The sequence below is a fragment of the Prunus mume genome, linkage group LG1 (genome assembly GCF_029339155.1).
Source record: "Prunus mume cultivar Tortuosa linkage group LG1, ASM2933915v1, whole genome shotgun sequence".
Taxonomy (NCBI): domain Eukaryota; kingdom Viridiplantae; phylum Streptophyta; class Magnoliopsida; order Rosales; family Rosaceae; genus Prunus; species Prunus mume.
In genome coordinates this window covers 26825950-26848793 of record NC_142698.1, presented here as the reverse complement: position 1 = coordinate 26848793, position 22844 = coordinate 26825950, and the positions used below count along the sequence as shown (strand labels likewise).

Sequence of the window (22844 nt, the reverse complement as noted above, 5' to 3'; positions counted from 1 at the left end):
CCACAAGCCTAGCTATATGATCAAAATATAATTTAGTTTGTGCTCGGGGAGCACAAAAGAAGACAGATGACTCTCATCATTTATGAGGTTCATCGACGTAATGTGAGACAATATTCCCCTTGTTCATAAGTTTCCACCAAAACAGCAGGATGCACAATTGGATACAGAGGCTAGGGGAAAGGGGCATCCTTCAATGTTCGGACTCAAATGGGCAACTTGGGACATGATAAAAACGGCAAACTGTTGTACACTCTCATCCAATCTCCACCACTTTAAAGCAGGAATGAAGTTTGAAAGTTTTGCTACCAGATAGATTATAGCAAAATCTCTCCTAATCGATTCACCAACACCAGGATGCCTAACCCTTACGGCAGCTAGTATGGGGCTTCACGTGTTGACCAGGGTACCTAAATCTTAAAGTAGCTCTCGATGGATGCACTTGAGCAATACTTCCAGGTGCTACTGGTTTATCTCCAAAATTATCTAAAATCTCAGGGAGCTTGCGGCCAAACATTGGTTCGATAGTTTTCTAGGTGTTGGCAAAGCTATGTTCAGGAGCTTTGGTGTGAAGCTCTGAGAGCCTGGTGCATTGCTTAAATCTCTCGGGAAGAGATTTATGCAAATTTGATGATTCAATCGCTGAAACAATAGAATTTTCATTCCAAATTTTTTTAAATTGAAATTGGAATCCCCTGATTCTGATCCGATTTGTCCAAAATCAACCCTAGCCCCAAAAAAAAAAAAAGAAAAAGATAAAATTGGGAAAAGGGAGGTCCATATTTCATGCCGCAAGAGAAACAGATAACAAAAATCAATCTAGACCCTTGTGCTACATGCAGCAAGTGACAAATCTGAAACAGCAAAAGCATTTCTGCTGGGAATTTGTCAACTATAAAATATGGTAGACATGTCTTGAATTAACTACACCAAAAGAGTCTATATAATGCCTTGGTCATCCATGTATTATCCATGTATTTTTTTTCTCTTTTGGTGTCTCACATCCATGATGAACTAAAACATGGATTTTCAGATCATTATGCATTGCTGGTGGAAATAGTTTCACGATACTCCAATAAGTAAAAGTTTTACTACTTAATAACAGTAAAAAAAAAAACCCAATGCAAGACGTAACACCAAAAAGTTGCTAACTAGTTGCAACGTACAACACGAATGGAGAGAAAATTGCTCAACATAATGTATCAGTTCACTAGTTAAACACTTCCATACTCAAGAACACATGTCCAAAGAAGAAACACAAGAAAAACAGTTTTCTCTTCCTAGTGTTGTTTAACTTCAGCTTTCTTCTTCTGCCAGAGTCGGTCCAGACCACCGTCGGCATCTCCCTGAAGAAAGAGAGCAATAGATCAGAAGTAGAATTAGTGAACTGACAAATTGCAAGTGCCTGAATATGCTGGCATAAACTGGCATATCATGAACTAGTACTGAAATGAGGGTAAGAAGGAGGACCTGAGCACGGACATAACCACAGAGAGCAAAAGTGGAGAACTGGCCTGTGTAGATGCCATTCTCATCCAGATGCCCAACGTTGATCTGAACGGAAGCGTGGTCCTTTGAAGTTATCAACCTGTTGGTGGCCGAACTGTGTCCACAGATCACACAAGTTTAACAGAATACCCTCACATCAAAACCACACAAACAATCGATGACACAAAATTTTGATTAGATTAGATTGATACCATTTCCTGGGAATGTAAAGCTCAGTGATAACTCCCTCTTCGTTCTGCATCTTGGTCAATGAATCGACTACAACAGAGACAAATCTGATTTTTCTAAGTACTAGATTGGTTGCTTACGAAGCTATCAAAAACTACGTTTTCATGTGCAAAATAATGTTCAAATCAAAATAGTCTCAAAAGCTCCAATGTATTTATAAAATAAAATAAAAACATAGCAAAATCATCTCCTAATACACAATAAAATCCAAACATAGATATTAGATTAACGTTCAATGGTTCAAGCATAGATGTTTTCACTGCAATCCAATCTCTCTAAATTGACGTTTTGAACATCGCAAACTCAAATTTGTAAACAATTCTCGATACCCAATTGGCTATACAATACAAATAATGGCTAGAAGTTGTGGAGGCAATCAATGTCTCTCTTTTCAATAAGAAACTGCTGTTATAGGTAAACAGAGATTGAAGGCTTAAAGCCCACCCATACTATTCAACCCTGCCCAACAACGAGTTTACTACTTCCTTCCTACTCTAGAGATACAAGACAACCCATCATGAAAGCAACATTTTTCTAAGCAGAGAGCACAGACAGATGGAATGGAAGTATCGTTCAAAAAAATGCAAAAATATATTGTAAAGTTCAGAGCATAAGTTGTTCTGATATACGTATAAGGGATTTCAAAGCCATAATGGGAACAGAATGTACAGAAGAGAGAGAATTTTACCTTCCGCAACCGGTAGAGTTGAATGGATGAGATTGAGGGCGCAAGGGAGGTGGTTGTGGCGGCCGCCTCAAGAGTGCAAATTGAAACGAACGAGTTTTTGCCGTGCGTGCTTTAGGGCTTTCTTTAGGGACTAGCGGAGCTACAATCGGTTTTAATTTTTAAAAAAAATTCAAAAAATAGTACAGCCGTGCGGCGATACTAATTTTTTAAAAATTAGGTAAAGCGAGTATAGCCGGGGGGTGATACTATTAATGAAAAAAAAAAACAAAAGAGGACCGCGTTTCAAAACAAGTAAAGCCAGACGGCTGTAATATTTTGTAAGAAACATTAATTAAACCGGATACAGCTGTCCGGCTATACGGTTTTTTAAAAAAATTAGGAAAAAGGAGTATAGCCGGTTGGCTATACGATTTTTTAAAACAATTAAAAATCCTAGTATAGCCGCCCAGCCGTACTATTTTTTGAAATTTTTTTATTATTAAAACTGTGTATAACTGCCTAGCTATACTATTCATAGTTACTAATTTGTTAGTTTCAACATCCAAAGCAGATATCGAAGAAAGAAAATTTTCACAGTAAATCAATTAGAGAGTTCCTTTTTTTTTTTTGGTGGGAATGTTGCCTTTGATCGACCTCGTTCTCTTGAGTAATACCAAATTCTGTTACTACACACATTATTTGTCGTAGAGAATTGCATGTTGAGTGAGTTCATATTGGCCTTAGTCAAGCATGCCTCCCAAAAATAACACTGTTAGTTAACAGACTTGAACTGAGGGGCAATGACTTGGTATGTTTGTCACTTAGGTCCACTAATGCTCGGATCATTTTCTAGAAACTTTTGATGTACACCCTACCAAAATGTGTCGCTTGCTTGATTGGTGCCACGCCCCATCTTCCCTAAAGGAAACCCACCCTTTGAACAATACCTCATCTTCTTCGGGCCTCCAATTTACACATCTTTGAGATTTTGTGGATATCTTCAACAAGAATGTAATGAGATTGATGAAACTGACAAGGAAAAATATTGAGAAATAGAAAAAATATTTTTAGTAGATTATTTGACAAATGAGTGGGTATTTATAGAGTTTGGAGCTAGTTTTTGGGTTGGATATGATTTATATGAATTTAAAATATTATTTTGACTGTTGGATTTAAATTTCAGCTGTTGGATCTTTTTTTTTTTTTACTGTTAAAATAGCTTGAATTTAATATGGATCATTGATTTGAATTTACTAAAAAAAAGATGTTTGAATTGTTGTTGGATTCCAACAACAACATCAGCAGTTCCTGCCATGTGGTAAGACAACATGCTATAGTACAAAGCACATTAGCAACGACGTGGCTCCACACAAAAAATTTCCAGTCCAGGCAATAGCTAGATTGATATTTGGCCTCAAATTTGGGTTTTTTCAAAATTTGGCCCCTTAATTTTCATGAGTTGGGAGGGAAAACATGCTAAAATTTGGGATATTTTGAGTTTGGCTTCATGGGTTGGAGATGGCCTCATAAGTTATGTATTGTGAACCAGTTTGCTTTTACGCTTTGGACTTTTTGGATTTTTGGGCTTATCGTTTAAACTTTTATGCCAATTTCAGTTTGGGCTTTTTGTTGTTGGGACTATCATTTAAACTTTTACGCGATTTCACCAAGTACGTAAAGTCTAATAAACGTAGTGCCGAAGCATTAGCTTAAAAACTGCCAAGAAATTTAGGGCACGCTCGTTATCGATTTCCTACCGCGTTTCCTATTTTTCAGAATGAAAACAACCAAAAATGCGCTCGGTGCTATTAAGTTTGAAAACACGGAAAACGAAGAATTGAAAACGATCTCATCTTTCTTCTTAGAATGAGAAAACGACTTTAACATGTTTTCAATGTTTTCAAAGGAAAGTGAAAACACGGGGAAAAGTTTCAGCTTGAACAATCAAACCCAAAAAAATAAAAAATAAAATAAAATAAAGGATTCAGCTTGAACAAGGACATGATCATTCTCTACTCCGTTTTCACCTCTCTCTCAAAACCCATACCCAAAAATTGAACACCCCATTATCTATTCCTTTCTCTCTTTGCCTCGTTTTCTCACCATATGCTCCTCCAAACCCTCAATATCTGCACATAGTATCAGTATGAGACCCCACTCTTCGAGAACACCGTCTGGGTTGTTGAATTCTTGTGTTTCACTCAGTTGCATATTAATTGTTGGTGTACATATCTTCATGGAAGTTGTGGCGGATCCAGGATTCAAAAGTCAGGTAGGCGAAACTTACCTTAAAAAATTGATGGTACGAGTGAATTTTATTGATAAAAATAAAAAGATACACCTAGTCAGGGGGGACGTAATGAGCCTTACCCTCAAATATGCATATCTATACATAAATAAAAGCTTAACAAAAAAAACAAGAAGTAAATGCAATGCAACACAAAAACTAAACTATTTTAATCTAAAAGTGTACCCTACGAGGCTTAGAAATCTTAAATTCTTCAATTATCTCTTCATTATCGATACTATTAGCAAACTCTCTTTCAATGTGGAGAATCATGCAAGCAAGGAATTCATCAGCTATGGTAATGTTCAACTGTAATAAAATCTTTTTGTTGACAAGAACGACGTGTGCCCATCATATAACGAGAACTCATATCAGGAACATCAATACCTAATTAATTTCAACAAAATCCCCAAATTATATTTCATTCCTAATTAAACCCTAGAAAACTCAATTTCAAATTAAAATTAAAACTAAGATGCATACATTTATTTTAGGAATAACCCAATAGAAGAAGATAATTAAAGAGAAGAGATTAAGAAGAATACTTGTTTCCTTGTATATGAGAAGAGAAGAGAAGAGGTTGTCCAGTGTCCACGATTGCACAACATAGCCAAGACTTGCGTTGAGAAGAAGCTCTTCCGACTCTGTCTGGAATTGCACCTGCACACCACTATTTGGCTGCTTAAGTTATATTCTTTCTTTTATTAAAGTTTGACTGGGCCATTCATAACATGGGCTGGCTGGTTATAATTTTTTTTCTTCAGTTTTTTAAAGTTTGAGTGGGCTTGTGCTGTGGGTTTTATATGGATTGGGTAGGCAAGAGTGTATACCAACATATGGAATGGATATCAATTACATAGCTTATATATAGGTTTTTTTTTTAGTGAAATATTTTTGGGTTGGCGGTAGCCTACCCTGCCCTGGCTTAAGATCCGCCCCTGCATGGAACCCGAGGATGAAGAAATGGTATTACTCTAATTACTTGATTTATATGTTAAGAAATTGGTGTCTCAATGTATATATTCACTTTTTTTTTTTGGGTAAATATCATGAGGTGTTCCCACACTCAAATGGTGAGATTAATTCTCGCTCGGGGTTCGGCTTGCCTCTGGCCACAAAGTTCTTCCAATGGGTTTCAAACATATATTCACTTTTTGATTTAGGCAAATTGTTGTATTTTTTAAAATATTATAATTTTATTCTATTTGTCGAATTATATATATTTCGTAGTTTTTAATGATAATTTACTATTAAAAAAATATAAATTTATAAATAAACCCAATCCTAGACATGTATTTATAAAAAAACTCAAACACTATTTAAACATAGAAACACACCCAAAATCAACCCCAAAATCAACACTTGTATATTTTTTGGGTGTGTTTATAAATGAGTTTTGAGTGTGTGTAATGATGGGTTTTGGGTGTGTTTATAAAGTGTTTTGGGTGTTGGGTTTTTTTATAATTTCAGCCTATATTTTGGGTGTTTTAGTGAAACTCCCTTAAAAAAATTATATGGTCTAGCCCACACCTATACAAATAGTGAGATTCTCTCACAATTCACCCTAAAGCCAAGCTTACGTCAGTTTTTCTCTCACAAACCCTAAACCCAAACTCCAAGCTCTACATAACACAGCCATGGACAACGTCTCACGTATGGAGGACCTGAAACTAGATTCCCACTCGGAGGTGATCGATAAGGACGACGGCGGAAAGGACCTTTTCTCGCCAGCTATGATCCCCCTCAATACGCCAACAATAGGTATGTATGGTTTTCCTTTTTCTTTTAGAGTGGTGATTTCCCCACTCCTTTTTCTTCCATTTTATCCACTTACACTCCTTTTTTGTAACTAAAAAAGGAGTGTAAGTAGATAAAATAGGAGTGGGGAAATCATTGCCCTTTTTTTAATTCAAGGGTGACCAAGATTATCTACAATTTAATTATTTGGGCTTTAAATTTTATGCCACAACTTTTGTATATGAAAAATTATATTTTTACATTGGAAATATTTAATTTTTTTTGTTTGCGTAGTAGCAGTGGCGGAACCCTTGCCTCCACTCAGTCATATTGTTCTATTTGATTTGGAAATACTTTTCAAGTAAAATTATTTATGACTTCGTTGCTCCATTGGTTAATCGAGTGTATTTCTAAAAAAAAAAAAAAAAATTTGTGTTATGCCTTTCTCTTTTATTTTATGTGAGATAATTGAAGTTATTTTATTTTTGTTGGTGAAATTTGAGGATGTATATTATGCCAAAATTTTGAATCAGTTTTTGAAGATGATATCTGCAGCCAAGTTATTCTGGTGTGCGCATGATGGATATCCGATATTTAATAATATAGTTATTTGTTGATCATGATAGATACTTGATATTTAATAATAGAAGCAAGGTTGAAGAACCAAAGACTACAAAACTAACGAAAGAAGAATTTCATACTTATTTGTATCTGTTGCTATGCTTTTGTTTTTGTTTTATTTATTTATTTTGTGAATACAAGCCCCTTCCTAATTCTATTGGCGTGCTCTCCATTTTAGAAACAAGAAAGAAAAAAAAAGTGTGCAGGTTCTCTCTATTTTATGACATAATATCTATGCATTTGTTGATGTTCTATGTCATGTGTTGAAAATAACTCGTATGTTAAAAAAATGATTTCTCCAACCAAGTTATTTTGTTGTTTGCATGATATATAACTAGTATTCAATAATATTTATTTGTTGATGGGATCATAGATGTCATTCTAACTTCTTTGACATTATTACCTTCTTCTTTTTTTCTTTTTTCCTTTTGTATTTAACAATGTAATTGCATGGGAATAGGGAGCAAGCTTGAAAAATCACAGCCTGAAGAATCAGAGGATGAAGAATTAGATGATGAAGAAATTGGTATGCTTTTGATTTTTATTTATTTAAATAGAAGCGATAGTCTAACTATATTATTCGTAAAAGATAGTCTCCTCCCTCATAATCTTATTGGTAAGCTCTTGACTTTAGGGACAAAAAAGATGCAACTGCAGCTTCTCTATTTACATTTTTTTTCCTTTTTTTTTTCTCCCTTATGACATATTATTTGTCGTTATTCTATGCACTGTGCTCCCAGTACTGATTTTTAGGTTTTATCATCTTCATTCATTCATTGTCTTAAAAAAATGATTATTTCTATTGCTTTCAATGTATTTAACAATGGATCTACAAATTGCACACAGGTGAGTGTGAGTATTGTTTAAAGGTGGGTGACCACTATGCTCTTATTGTAGAAATACATTCAAAGATATTAAAAGTTGTAATAGAAGATATGTGATATGTTTTAGATGTGTTGTTTTATTGGAGTAAGAAGAAACCTGAAGGCTGCGGATGAAGGCATTTTATGAGTCAATTACTTTTCTCTTGAAATATGGAGATTGAAATTGGCACCAGTTGATTCACGCAGAAGGCTGCGGATCAAAATCTATATATACTATTGTCTTGTTTCCATCCTTTTCTTTTTGGTTTCCCTGTTATTATTTTGGTGCATTGCATTTGCAGGACTGTAATGATTTTTGGTAACTCTGCACAGCTACATTGAAATAGTTTATTCTCTTTGGTCAGCCAATTGCAATGCGACTGAGGTGGGTTTTAATTCACCAAGACCCAATTGCTTATAAACCGAGTAAGGCAACAAATTAACACTACACCCAAATCCAATAAAGCTTGTTCAATGCTAAAATTCCTAATAATACATGAAACTGTGGGACAACCTGGATCTTTGTACTTGAGTGGAGTATTAGTTTGAAGAATTGCACTTACATTTTCAATTAAAAATGCGGTCTTATCAACATTATTGTGCTTTCTTTTGATAGTGCATTAATCCTTTAAAAACTTTGAATATGACTGAATTTGTTTTATAGCATCCAAAAGTGGTATATTGATTTTTATTTGTTTAAAAACCTCCAAAATTTCAGGAGTGTGATTTTTTTTTACATCCTCAAGTGCTGGTGGGAATGGAGCGGGAAAGGGCACTTTACATCCTAAATTCTTTATACGGGTAACTCTCGAAAAGTTAAAAAAATTTGAAGGGTACAATAGAGACTCGGGTAATGGCCTAATAGTAGTGGATAATGCTCTAAACTACTCTTATCGATAAACGAAAACAAGGAAAAAAATTATTTAAAAAAAATAAAAGAATCCCAATATATATTTAAAGAGTATCGCCGTTCGGATATACTATTTTATTAGACAAAATTTAAAAAGGGCCGCCAGTATAGCCGCGCGGAGATACTCTTTTGATATATTATATTTACAAAATATAGCCGCTCGGCTATATAATATTAAAAAGAACTCGCTGGCGATTTTTTTGCAAGTATAGCCGCATGGCTATACAATTAATTTTTTTAAAATAAATTAAAAAGGCTATACTCTTTCAATATATTATATCAAATCAGATAGCCAACCGCTATACTCTCTCTCTCTCAGATATGGAATGGATGCAGGGCCGCTCTTTATATTTTGAGTGCCTTATGCGAAATTTAAACTAGAACCCTTACATAATATAACACAAACTTACATCATTACTTAATGTCATACAACAATTTAAAAAAAAATACAAATCATTATCAATTAACGTGCAAATCGTAAATAAAATTTATAATATTTAATATGAAAAAATTAAGGGCTTGTCTAATATAGATCCCTACATTTTCTATTTCCTAGACATATATCCAGCACTCTATAAATCTATGTGTAAAACCCAATTGCAAACTTAAATGATCAATAGGATATAAAAGGTCATAGTATTCCTATCTTTTTACATCGTTGCCACTAGACTTCATATTTTATTTATAATTTATTTCGAATAATACTAGTCTTACCACATTTTTTATACCACAATTTTATACCACATGATGTGGCGGCTGATATGTACATACCACGTCATGTAAAATACTAGTTTCTATTTTTCTAATTTTATTTATTAAAATACACTTCATTCATTTAATTGATATGTCATATGATATGTACATGCCACATCATGTGGTATAGAAATGTGGGATACTAATGTGGTAAGTGTAGCATTACTCATCAAGCATTTCATTAACTGCCATAATTGTAATTAATACTCCCTGTTAATAGCATATCAATCACCCCATTAATTTGAAGGGGAAGAGTCAAATTTACTAGAAAAGGAAATACCAGCAAACTCAAATAAAATTTCAAAAAGTTTTAAAGTTTCAATATTTATTTATAAATACTGTCATATGAAATAAAATAATAAAATTAAAATTTTAATATAAAAAAGATAAAATAACGTGGGTATTTTTATTATAAAACTTCCATTACTTCTTTATTTTTATATTTCAAAAATATATTCCTTCTAAAAAAGACTTTACATATCAAATTAGAAAAAGGGTAAATTGGTGAGCGTAAATGAAATGCGCTCTCACCGTTGATTTCTTTCTCCGATTAATTCCTGTTCGTGGGTCGGTGGCTGGGCAGTGAATATTGATTTGTAAACTAAAGTTGGGCATATGGGTATTTTAGTCTTTTGGGCATGATAGTTGCGTCAATTGGGATTAAGGCTCGAAAAAACAGTGGGCCTGACTCTATGACGCTTACAATTGAGATTGTCACATGCACAAATTGTGTACTCATGACCAATTTTAATTTAAGAAAAATGAGTATATAGTGATAATAATAAATGAAAAAACTTTAATAATAAGCATATGGTAAATTGTGTATTTTTTGTTTTGGGTTAAGTGAATGAGTTTTAAATTTTGTTTTGTTAATGGTCAATGAGTAAGCTCAAATATGAAAACAAATAGAAGCCTTCAATTTTTAAGTTGGAACTTTATTCATACTATTTTAAATTGGTACACAAATAGAAGCCTTCATTTTGGGGGTAAAAGTTTACTTTTGGTCCCTATAGTTTACCGGTTTCACCACTTTGGTTTCCGTAGTTTCAATTTTATCATTATAATTCCAATTCGGAGCAATTGAAGGACACGTTTCAATTCATGTCAATTCCTCCAATTCCTGTATAGTTTTGACCACATGCCCATCACTTGGAAGGTTATTTCAGTTTACTCAAGCCACCTAACAATAAAACACAAGTTGAAACTCTTCCCATTCATTTTAGGAGCAATTTCAAAAACATTTACATCTTTGGGTTAAAATTTCGGTGAATGAGGAGGAATTTAGCTCGAGTGGACCAAAATACCCCTCTACATGACGGGAACCTTGTCAAAACTTAATGAAATTGGGAGATATTTTGACATAAATTGAAACATGTCCTTAGAATGCTTCGAATTGAAAACTACAATGATAAAACTAAAAAAACTGAAAACTACAACTAAAACTATGCGCACCAAAGTGATAAGACCGATAAATTATAGAGAACAAAAATAACTTATTGTCTTTTTTTCTTTTCTTGCGAGAATAGAAGCCTTCATTTTAATTATTTTTATGTTCACAATTAGAATCAATATAGCTGGAAAGCAAGAGATTCATATGAAAATTGGCTTAATAATCTTCACGTGATATTGTGACAACGCTGCCGGATTATGTGGGCTAACAGAAACAACAAATTTAAGCAAACCTTGTTGTGGTTGCCGTACTTCTAGTCGTCGCAATCCCACGTCCCTCTCTATTTTAATTCCCTTCGAGAAAAGAAAATCTAAAAACTAAAAAGAAAAATCCAACCGACTTGAACAATGCAATGAGGTGTCATTGTCAAGCAAATAAAATTAAATAAAATAAAAAGATTCTGTTTTCTTAATCCACAGACACGACATCGTTTCGTTGCACCGGGTCTAAAACGCGTGTCTAGAACGTTAAAAGTCAAAAAACGAAGCACTCAAAAAAGACCCTCGCGTTCGATTGACTTCGTCTCTGGGGCTCTCTGCTTAAATGCGCTGTGAGTTGAGTTGGTGACGTGCCTTGTTATTACAAGTCCAACGCATATAAAGAAATGAGAAACTCTTCCTTCCCTGCACTTGGCAAACAAATTCACAATCATTCTTAAGCCTCTGCCCAGACATCCTCGGTGTCTTTTGTCTCTTTTGTGCTTTCTGGGTTCTCATTCTCCTTGTGCTTTCTGGGTTCTGTCTGTTTCTTTCCACATTTGAAGCTCAGCATCACAATTTGGTGGAATTTGAAGCTCGAGCCGGTAGAAATGGTTCTGATGAAGGAATTGTATCCTTGCTGTTTTGCTTTTTGTTTTGATTTTATTTGTGAATTCTGGATTATGGGTTTGAATTCTCTGATGGCCTTTTCTCTGGCTGCTAAGAAAATGCCATTTGAACTTAATTTGTGTTGTTTTACTGTAGGCTTACTTTGAGTGGGCAGATATTGGATTAACACAATTGAGCAAATTTTTTTGTTATACATTATGGACTAGTTTGTTCAATGCATACAAGTCTACAGTTACTGGCCTTTTTGTTTTTCTGTTTTCAGTTTCCTTTTTCATGTGGGCTTGGAGCATTAAACATTTCCTGTTCTTTGGTTGCCAAGGAAATGAAGAACAAAGAATAGGAAGACAAAGTTTCAATTTGTGCTGTTAATTGTGGGGGGATCTAAGGATAATTTGTGTTTTGGTGTTACTATGATGAAACATCAAAGGATTCAGATTTTAAAGTTTAATGTTCTTCTTATACATTTACGCCTAACCAAACTGAACGCCACTTTCAAACTTTTCTCTTTTGCAAGTAAACTTATATGAAATATGGCATTAGATGAAATTTAGAATACATACATACATACATACATACATACATACATACATACATTCCAAAAATCATTTCATTCTTACTACTTTTGCAATGCCATAAATCAATTCCCTTTATTTTGTGGTTTCCTTAACTATTGACCTTTCAATTGGGGACTTGCGTGAAGTCGGATTGTGATGCCCATGTCGTTGGAAGAGGTAATGCAGTTAACAAGTTCATTGTATTCTATTAAAATGCTTAGCCATTAGTTGTTACAATATTACTTTTCACTTGTAAAAGAACTATGGAGTACTTGTTGAACCACATGTTTGAACTGCAGTATCAAGTAGCGCAGATGTACATGGTTAGGAAGATGCAGCAACAGAACACGACCAGTACTGAAGGGGTTGAAATATTGGAGAACAAATCCTTTGAAGATGATGTACTTGGAAAGGGTCACTACTCTTCCAAAATTTACCGTCTACAAAGGTAAATCAATACACATAATATGCGGTCAGTTTAAGTTTCTGCGAAATTGGAAAGTGAAAGGCGTTCCCCTAGTTTTAGAACCCGTTATTGTTTGGTGAACAGTGAACAAAAGATTATCTTAGACTGAAGATGTGTTGTTTTATAGGAGTAAGGAGAAACCTGAAAGGAACCATAATCAACTATAGACTTTTGGTCTGCGTGGGTTTATGTTCTGTGATCTAGTTAACCATGAGTCTTGTTTTCTTAGGCTTCTATAAGTTTTGGATAGATAAGTTCAGATTAATATATTGATTAAGGTTTTCAGGCCAAAAAAAGAGGTCATATCTTGATGAAGGCATTTATGTGTCAATTACTTTCTCTTGAAATATGGAGATTGAAATTGGCACCAGTTGATTCACGAAAAGGGCTGCGGATCAAAATCTGTACTATTGTCTTGTTTCCATCCTTTTGTTTTTGCTTTCCCTGTTCTTTTTGTGGTGCATTACATTTGCGGGACTGTAATGATTTTTGGTAACTCCTGTACAGCTACATTTAAATAGTTTATTTATGTTGACATTTATTTCTTCAGTAGAAAGGATAATTTAATATATTAGTTTGATCCTGATTTCACCACATCATTGATACCACTTAGGTTCCTACATATATGATGGCCTTGCTATTTCCTTCCTCTTTATTTTTGTGAAGTAGAACGATTGTTAATACTGTTTCATGCAGACATTTAATTTATGAATCCCAAGGTTACATTATCTTATTCATACATTTTATTATCCAGCAAAGCTCCTACTTGGCTCACCACTTTTGCACCGGCAGATGCTCTCATCATGCAAGAGGAAGCCTGGAACGCATACCCAAGATGCAAAACAGGTTTTCCATGTGTTCTTGATGTCAATTTTTGAATATCTTGTTTATTAAACACACTTTAAATTTGTTTTAACATGGTTTTTGGTTGTCTGCAAATGGATGCTCTATGTCACAGTAATCAAGGTAACAGAATTCTTGTCCATCTCTGAAAACAATTAATTGTCCATTTACATTCTCAGAATTTATCATTAAAAGAATTTAGAAGCATAATCGCTTGTGTTGCATTTTGCAGTGCCCATACTTTACCAAGTTTCAGCTGACCATTGAAACAGTTCACAGGGCTGACAATGGGCAGTCAGATAATGTAAGTTTCTAGAAAAGTTTCTGTTGTCTTTAGTTAAGTTTTATTTATAACTCTATTTGTAGTGGCAAATTTATAATTTAATGTCCTTATACCCTACTTTTCTTTCTTGTTCTTCTCTTTGCCACTTTGAAACTAAAGGTGCATGGTCTAAGCAAAGGACAACTAGCAACCAGGGATGTGGAAATTGTTGATATTGCTTCATCTGCAAGGGATTACTGGAGTTACGTCGTTAGCAGTAGCAACACAGACCTATCCAAATTTACGTCAGCAAAACTGGCCGTGGTCCACTTTTAGAGGGATGGCAGGTTGGAATCTTCCCTACCAGTAGCTTAACCATGTTGTTTATGAATTTACGACGTGTCAGTTACTCAGTTTGGTTTTTTTATATATAGCAGTCCCCTTTATTGAGGGATCCCTACAAATTTTTTTCCAACAATCGAAACCATCTATTTTTTAAGTCTTCATTCATAGATCATCCTTGCAAAAAATTAGACAAATCGGAAACCAATTTAGACATCTAATGGTGTCCTACAAAATCAATTAACACAGTGCTTCAAGAAAGTACTAAAATTTCAATAATTTAATTGAGCGGTCAAATGATATCGGATTCAATTGATTTTTTGTAGAGATGATCTTCGAATGAATATCTACAAAATAGACGGTTTGGATGAATGAAATACAATGTATGGTGGGCCCTACAAGGGTGTCCCTCAAATAAACTTTTTTGACGAATCCATCAACCGAAGCTCACTCAAATAAAATTATTTGAGGATCCTCAATAGAAGGGATATATAGAGTTTATTGAGGATCCTCAAATAAGCTTATTTGAGGGACACCTTGTAGGCCCGCCCGGATTGTATTTCACTAATCCAAACCGTCTATTTTGTAGATACACATTCAAAGATCATCTCTGCAAAAAATCACTTGAATCCGATATCATTTGATCATTCAATTGAGTTATTAAAATTTTAGTACTTTCTTGAAGCACCGTATTCATTGATTTTGTAGGACACAATTGGATGTGTTTCCAAATTGTCTAATTTTTTGTAAGGATGATCTATGAATGAAGACCTAAAAAATAGATGGTTTGGATCATTGGAAAAAAAATTGTAGGGTACCCTAAAGGGTGTCCCTCAAATAAAATTATTTGAGGGATCCCTCAATAGAAGGGGACTGTATATATATATATATATATATATATTACCTTATTGGTGACTATCCATGTGATATCTTCTCTCTCTCTCTCTCTCATTATTGTTTTTCTAAAGATCCTGTGGTATCTGACTTTATGATAGGGAACACAAATATGTGGAGAATTGCATTGTTTAATTATGTTCCCCTGTGTCTGGCCGGAAACAAAAAACGCTGTACATGTGATAAAGCCTTAATCTTGCATATGATTGGATATTACTTTTTACATGGATAAAAAGTCTTGCAAACAATTGCACTCTGATTTGCCTTGTCACTTGAGTTCTCATGCAAATCTAGCTTTTAATCTGTTAATTATTGTCGAAAATTTTCAGGATAAGTCGAAGCCAGTTATGACAGCCTACAAACTTGTCACTATTGATGCACCATATTGGGGTTTTGGTTATAGAATTGAACACGCTTTGCTACTGGTATGGTCTCTTGGATTTTGAACGTGCACATTTATTATTTTCAGAATGCAATGATGCATGCAATAGCTAGGCAAATGCCACCATCACTTCTGTATATAATATGACACAGACAATTGATGAGTTATATTTACAATAATAATTTTTTATATGTTAAGATTTGTTTTGCAAGCAGAATGAGTCATCATCTTATTTTTGTCAGCAATAAAACTTAATGATAAGAATACAGAGACAGGAAAAGTAGTTCCTACTCTTTCAGCTCATTAGAGAAAGTACCATAGAGCTAGACATTGGAGACATCTCTAACCTTGAGCTGATGGTAACTCATGCTTATGTAATAGCTCTGAACTTCCATTTGTCAATTAACTTTATGTCGTCATGGACATACTGAGGCCAAGTTAAAAAAGTCAGTATTTTTAGTGTTATAGAAAAGTATTAGAATCTTTTAAAGGAGAAAAATCTTAAATTGTTTAAGGGGATAATTTCAAAGTATCAGTTGGAGAATGAGAAGAGAATAAAAGTTAATTTTCAGTAACTTCTGTTCTGCAAGAGCTGCAAAATCGTAGGTTAAAATGTACACCATATAGATAACGGTAATTGCAAATGTGTTGTCACAATTATCATATATGGGTTGTTGATAATTTTTTTTCCTTTTTTTCTTAATGGGATGTGTGTAGGGCCAGGATCAATTTGAAGAACATAATTTTTTTCATAGGAGTTTACTTTTGGGGATGCCATCTTTGAATTTAATGCTCTAGTCATGCTTATCGGGCATGTCAAATCAAATATGCCCAACCCTTCTATATATTTTTTTTTCCTGAATCGTTCTATCTGTTTTGCATTGTAGTTAGTTACCATTTTCTCCTACGTCATATATAAAAATTCAACTTTCTTGATGGCATATTTTATCTCTATCTGATTGGCTTGAAAACATCATAGATATGAGAAAAGCATTAAAAATCCAATGTTATGATCAGCGAAGTGATGGCCTCTAAAAAGTTATTAAGCAGTGTTTGAGGTTACCTCGTCCTCTTATGTACTTCATCTTTTCTCTATGAATAAAAAATGTTCTTTTTATTTTTTAGAAAGTTATTAAGCGATGTGGTGTGAATTTTTTTAATTTTACATCTATTTCCATTAATCTTGCAGCATGTGGTAATTATTTTCAAGTATCTATTCATATTATCAAATCTTTGTCCAATCTATCTTCGGTTATACCTTTTTATAGTGTTTTTTACCGGAATATTTTTTATAGGGTGAACGGGCTCTTTTCCTAGAAAGTCACCGGAATTGTTTTGCTTGGATCGATGAATGGTTTGGGTTGACAGTGGAACAGATACGTGAACTTGAACAACAAAGTGACTCATTGAAGGAGGTATGAAGGTTCTATACTTGACAACTCTTTGGTAGACGTGAGATTGCATATTTTCTAAATTTCATTAGATATCCAAAGCAAAAGAAAAAGGAACTCCATAGTGATCGAATTTAAATCATAGAGCTTTAAAGTAGTTAGAAGAATTCATATTTGAAGTTATGCTTTATCTATATGGTGGTGATAATTTACTATGAGTCTCAATCTGGTCCCTCTAGTTCAATTTGAGTAGTGTCAACCTTGTAATTTCCAATTAGTGCCAATTTATTCCCTACAGTATCGCAATCTGATAAACGTCAATCATGCACCTCTGGTCTTGTATAATTGAGACCTTCTATCCAATTCTATTAATCAAATTAGACAAAAAAGACCACTTGTTACACGACACAATCTCAATTTCACTAGACACTGCATTTTCCGCAAATTACCTAACCAATCCATATTTACCTGACCACGGGAGAAGCATGCGGTCTTTATCAGACTCTTCTCTATTTCCAACAAGAAGTTTGATGAGTTATGGATTTTGTTAACTGGATTATAATTTTCCTAATTAAAACTGATTCATTTGAAGATTTTTTCAGATTAAACATCCTTGTGAATTGCTATATCCGTAATGGATCATAGGATGGGTTAGTGATCACTTTCCAACTCACATGTATATGGAGGGAGTTACTTATATTTGGACTTGAGATCACATTGGAATTATGTGGATGTTTTCTTTTCCATTCAGTGTGGTTAATAGAAACAGATTGAGGGATCCATCGGTCATAATTGAAAAATGTAGTGTTAACATTGTTCAAGTTGAGGTTCGAGGGAACAATAAAACTTTTCAGCAAACTAGAGGGTGGTAAAAGTGTACTGAGCTCTATTTGTATCAATTTGTCTTATAGTTACATCTATTTTGTCATTTTTGTTCTTCCGGCTCAATTGTTTCCAGTCATTCAACTTCATTTCAGAGTGAACTTTAGCTGGATCAACTTGCTTAGTGTGGGTTTTTTGTATGCCAGTGTATTCTAGGTATTCCTAGTTTTAACATTGAAAAATGTAATTGACAAATACCAGAGTATGCTTGGCAATTGCAAAATGTAGTTCTATTTTAAAACTGAACATTACATTACAAGTCAATTTCTGCTATCTATTAACTTGCTTCCAAACTAGTTTTTAACGACTGCTATTATATTCTACACAGGAACTTGGGAGGCCGACTTTGGTAAAAAGTGTGGAAGATTTCGACCAGAGATTATTACCTGAAAGTGAAGATATTTATAGTGGGCAGAGAGCTCAACTCTCAACTTAAATCCACACGGCATGGGCTTTCGTTGACATGGAGCAAATTGTTTATTCTTGTGTTGGGTTCTAATGACAATCACGTCCGTCCATCGCATAACAGCAGGCCCCCACCTATTTCGTATTCGACGACGTACTGAAGGAATGTCAGTTGACATGCAAGAATTGAAATTGTTTTCCGGCTGATACATTTGGCAGCATAAACTTGACGGAAGAGTGTATAGCACGCTAACATGTATCATAGTCCGATAAATTATCAAAGAAGGAAATACGCAGATAGGAGATTTTCTGTTTGTGTTGTTGTACCACAGTTACATAATACATTGTTCTGTTACCTATACAAAGAATTGTAGATCAGCTTGATGGAAAGCACCACATTCATAATTTTGTCTCAGCCCAAAATACATGCCACATTTACAATGATAAGTTTATATACTGAGAATGCTACAATATACTTTCTTGTGCAATTTCCATCAGGTTCATTTTGGAAAAAGTGTCTTCCATGACAATCTGGTAGGCCCTCGAACTGAAAGCAACGCCGGTCTTCCAAATCAAAAGGAAAATGGGCTCCTTGGTAAGAAATTGGTACTTGTAACAGTTACATTTCGGATTCACATTGTAATTCAGCTACAAAAATTTCAACCAAGTACAAAATGGCAAACAAACAACTTCTCGATTCTTTCTTTTCTATGAGAAAGAAAAAAAAAAGAACTATCAATGTCAAATTCACTTGTAATTGAAACCTCTGCTGAATTGAACTTCCTAAAATCTAACTAATAAACAAGTAAGCAGCTCTACCCACCAATATCTTCATCGTCTGTCTGATGAGGAAGTTGGTTGAGATCCAAGTTGAATTTTGTAGGATCTGTTCTGATCTCACCATCTTCTAAATCCATGGGTGCTACTTGAGCTGTTCCTCGAGCTTCTACCACTGGTACTCCTTTATAGTTGTGACCTCTCTTGTGGCCTCCAAGAGCCTGACCCGTTGAGAACTTGCAGGGACAAATATTGCACTCAAACTGTTTGATGCCATGTTCCACTGCTTCAGCTTCTTCATGGTATTTTCCCTTCTCAGCAAATTTAGTACCAAATTCTTGAGTTTTTCTTGCCATCTGCTTGCGGGTTTGGTAAAGTAAAGCAGTGTCTTTTATGGGTTTTGTACCTGTTTTCGAAGTCGACTTCATCGTCATCTTCTTTGGCTTCGTCTTCCAACTAGTTTGATCATCATTCTCATCAACATCTTGCATAGAAGCCTTTCCTTTACCATCAAGTTTCAATTTGATCTTTAATGAAGGTTTGCCTTTGTATCCAACAGGTGATTTTTGTATTGGCTTCTTCACTGAAAGTTCACCAACTTGGTTTTCCACATATTTACTACTAAACCCAGAATCTTCATCCATGTTCACATCACTGATTGTATCTGATCTTCTGGATCCAAATTCTTGACGCTTTGTTGGAATCTGCTTGTGGGTTTGATCAAGCAAGCCAATGTCTTTCATGGGTTTTGTACCTCCAGTACTTTTACTTGCCTCCATGGTACTTTTCTTGTTACTTCTACCATCACATTTGATTTTTTTAGATGAAGGGCTGCCTTTGTATCCAACTGGTGATTCTTCTATTGGCTTCTTCCCTGCAAATTCACCAACTTGGTCCTCTGCATAATGAGGCACTCTTTGTCTTTGGTTAGATAGACCACTATTCTCTGCATGATTAGGCTCGGTTTGGTTAGCAATTAGACTCCTGCGTCTCTGTTCGATCTTGGTCCAGTTTACTAAGAAATTTGCTACATCATTATCTGTCTCTATGGTGCGGTCAGATAAACTACTATCACCATCATCCTCATCTTCAGACACATTTTCATATGAAGAAGAAGAGTTGATTTCGTCACACGGGGACAGAGAAGGCCCCGGAGGCCTGACACCCTTCCAGTCTCTTTCTCGGTGGAGTCTCATGTGACCGTGTAAAGATTTGATTGATGGGAAATTCTTGTTGCAAACATAGCATGAAATTTTGTTGCTGTGATCATCACCAACAGGACTATGTGCTTCCTTCAAAGAAAGATGTTTGTTCTTGGGCTTAAACAAGTTTTTGTTCTTCTTGGGAAGAAGAGATTGATTGAAGTGAACTTTTATGTGACCTCCCAAAGCTTTTCCATTTTGAAATCTCTTACCACATTGCTCACAAACCCGATCTCCGTTTTGATTATGAACATCACTCTGTACTACTTGTTTACCCTTCTGATCATCATATAGTTCTACTTCTTGTTCTGACTCTTGTGAATGTATGTCCTCATCATCACGATCCATGCTTTCTTGATCTTCTTGATCTTCATCATCTTCTTGGAGGTGTTTATTTTTCGCTTGGAGCTTTTTCATGAAGAAGAATTATAGAAATCGTTTTGTACTGGGATTAGGGTTTTAACTGGAGAGGCTGCTTTGTTAGTTTATCTATAACAAACTCTAAAAGAAAGTTGCATTTTCAGTTTTATTGAGACCCTATCAACAAGGTTAAAGCCCTAATTGATTTCCTAGGAGTTCTTACTTTGATGTGCTGCTCAGTTTTTTTTTTTTTTTTTAGTGACAAAGAATCGTCCCAATTAATTAGTGGTAATTAATTAAGATTTGATTGGAGTTTTTTGACTTCTAGGGGTTGGCTCAAATCTCTGATTCTGATCCGTCCAATTATGAGTTGTGTCCAGGTTAATATGTTTGCGTATCCTACAAGCTCGCTGTAATTAAATTGGGTATATTGGGGTAAAAAACATCGTTGGGTAAGAGATAATTGCTGAGTTCAAATTGGACACAATATTTTTATTTTTATTTTTATTTTTATACACATTATGTTGGAGGAGGGATAAATCGAACCTAGTACCTAGGATGATGCAACCGTGTAGGGGTAAATACACTTAACTACTTGAGTTATAAGCCACTTAAAGGATACAATAACGTAATTTCATACTGGTTTTTCATTCTGTGTATGAGCTTTTTTTTTAAATTTTTAAATTTTTAAATTTTTTTATAAATAATTATTTTATTTTAAATACAAGCGATTAAGGAATGGAGTTTACACAAATATTCATTGGGTGTTTGGGAATTTTGAACCTCTGCTTACATAAGTAGAGCTGAAAAAGCTAAACTAACTAAGCTATTGTCAGTGCATGAGCTACTTATTATTTAATCTTTGAATGGTAAAAGTCAGTGCTGGTAAAAAGTGAAGTCCAAGGATCCTTTGTAGCCAAAGCCAAGTTTAAGCCCTTGACGACTGACGAGACTTCAAGATTCACATATTGAGATATGGTGAGGGTTTTATGGCGTGGCAAAAAATTGAAAATCTTTGTACCCTGATAAGACAGAACACTTCGTAACAATTTAATTTATTTTAATTAGTTGAATTATGTGCATTAATCCTTATTAGTTTAATTAGAGGATCCATATCCAATTTAACCATGGAAAGAAAATTAATCCACCAAATTTTCAAGAGAAATGGTGACTAGCTAGTCAATGTACTTTGACATTAACCCTTATACATCAAATTCCTTCAAAGTCCACAAGACTCCACCGCTAATAGATCTCCTAACTAGTTCCATGTAGAATCAATTAGAACTTGTTTTACCTCTCTTCGTAATGTTGGAATAGATTTCAAGTTCGAGTTCCTTCCTCACCGATCAAAAGAAAATAAATAGTCCTATATTGAATAAGCCCCTGAATTATTGAGAAAAAGTAGTGGTGGAAGTCTCATGCTTGTGCTAACTTGATGAGGTCTAAACACCCGAGGAAAACCATTTGTTCATACTTAAAATTTCATTTTTTGCATTGGTACTTCATTTTCGATCGCACTTTTACTTTAAAAAAAATGTATATAAGAGAAGAAAACACAATTTTACTCTACTTGCAAGGCCCATCTATCTACGATAAGAGAACGGCTGCAACTAGAGACGTACGCTAAGCTTGGTTTAGGGGGTTTCTGCCATGCCCTCTTTAATTGCCAGCAATAAGAAAAATTATGGCAGACCCCTTGGGGAAATGGCAGTAGTGGATATGGCACTGGCAGACCCCTTCGGGTGCCATGCTGACGACTTCATTTGACTACTTCGACAACGATATTACTGTTGAGTGCACAAGGCTTTAATAGGGATGAGTCGACCGTGCACACTAGAGGGGACAGGTCTATACAACCGAAGGTCCAACTAGCTTTTTAACTCATATGTACTTTGTCTCCAAGACCCTAGCTGATCAAGCTGCATGTATTCTTCTCCAAATGGAGGTCCAATATATATAGGGTATACAAAACCTTATCTTATAAGGAATCCTCGTTACAATTGGCAATTAATTACAAATTTGTCAACGTATAAATTATATCCTAAATAGGATTCAGGTCAACGAAAAAAAGTTTATTTAGTTAGAATTCAGTGATGTGCTTTAAAGAGGAATCTGTAAAAGGAAAAAAAATTAAATCCCCCACATTATTTTCGTAGAGGAAGAAATCAAATAGTAAAGCAAGGTTTCTACTAGAAAAGAAGTGATATATCAGTGATCCATTGAATTCCAAAAAAT

General features: G+C 34.7%; 3 protein-coding genes across 3 annotated transcripts; 1 reads left to right on the top strand and 2 right to left on the bottom strand.

Moving 5' to 3' along the window:
• Positions 1–1073: 1073 nt before the first annotated feature.
• Positions 1074–2561, bottom strand: LOC103324449 (small ribosomal subunit protein eS21y-like). Its single transcript, XM_008226509.2, has 4 exons — positions 2423–2561; positions 1698–1764; positions 1468–1600; positions 1074–1343 (listed from the first exon to the last, which is right to left on the bottom strand). The coding sequence occupies exons 2-4, from the start codon at positions 1745–1747 to the stop codon at positions 1278–1280; spliced, it is 249 nt and encodes an 82-aa protein (XP_008224731.1). The 5' UTR covers positions 1748–1764; positions 2423–2561; the 3' UTR covers positions 1074–1277.
• Positions 2562–11532: 8971 nt separating this feature from the next.
• On the top strand, positions 11533–18758 carry LOC103324458 (uncharacterized). The gene is given in 11 exon segments (XM_008226521.3): positions 11533–11850; positions 12550–12580; positions 12703–12851; positions 13624–13715; positions 13828–13835; positions 13945–14016; positions 14155–14281; positions 14284–14321; positions 15540–15635; positions 16888–17007; positions 18194–18758. Coding segments are annotated over 11 exon segments (861 nt in total). The 5' UTR covers positions 11533–11830; the 3' UTR covers positions 18302–18758.
• A 142-nt stretch (positions 18759–18900) lies between these two features.
• On the bottom strand, positions 18901–20666 carry LOC103324763 (uncharacterized). Its single transcript, XM_008226874.3, has one exon. It carries the CDS (start codon positions 20664–20666, stop codon positions 19086–19088), a length of 1581 nt encoding a protein of 526 aa, XP_008225096.3. The 3' UTR covers positions 18901–19085.
• Between the last annotated feature and the right edge of the window lie 2178 nt (positions 20667–22844).

Coding starts and splice junctions, on each gene's coding strand:
- LOC103324449 (XM_008226509.2), bottom strand. CDS start 1,747: ATGCAGAACGAAGAGGGAGTTATCACTGAGCTTTACATTCCCAGGAAA. Junction 1,601..1,697: donor CTTTACATTCCCAGGAAATG/GTATCAATCTAA, acceptor CTGTGGACACAG/TTCGGCCACCAACAGGTTGA. Junction 1,344..1,467: donor GTGGTTATGTCCGTGCTCAG/GTCCTCCTTCTT, acceptor CTCTTTCTTCAG/GGAGATGCCGACGGTGGTCT.
- LOC103324763 (XM_008226874.3), bottom strand. CDS start 20,666: ATGAAAAAGCTCCAAGCGAAAAATAAACACCTCCAAGAAGATGATGAA.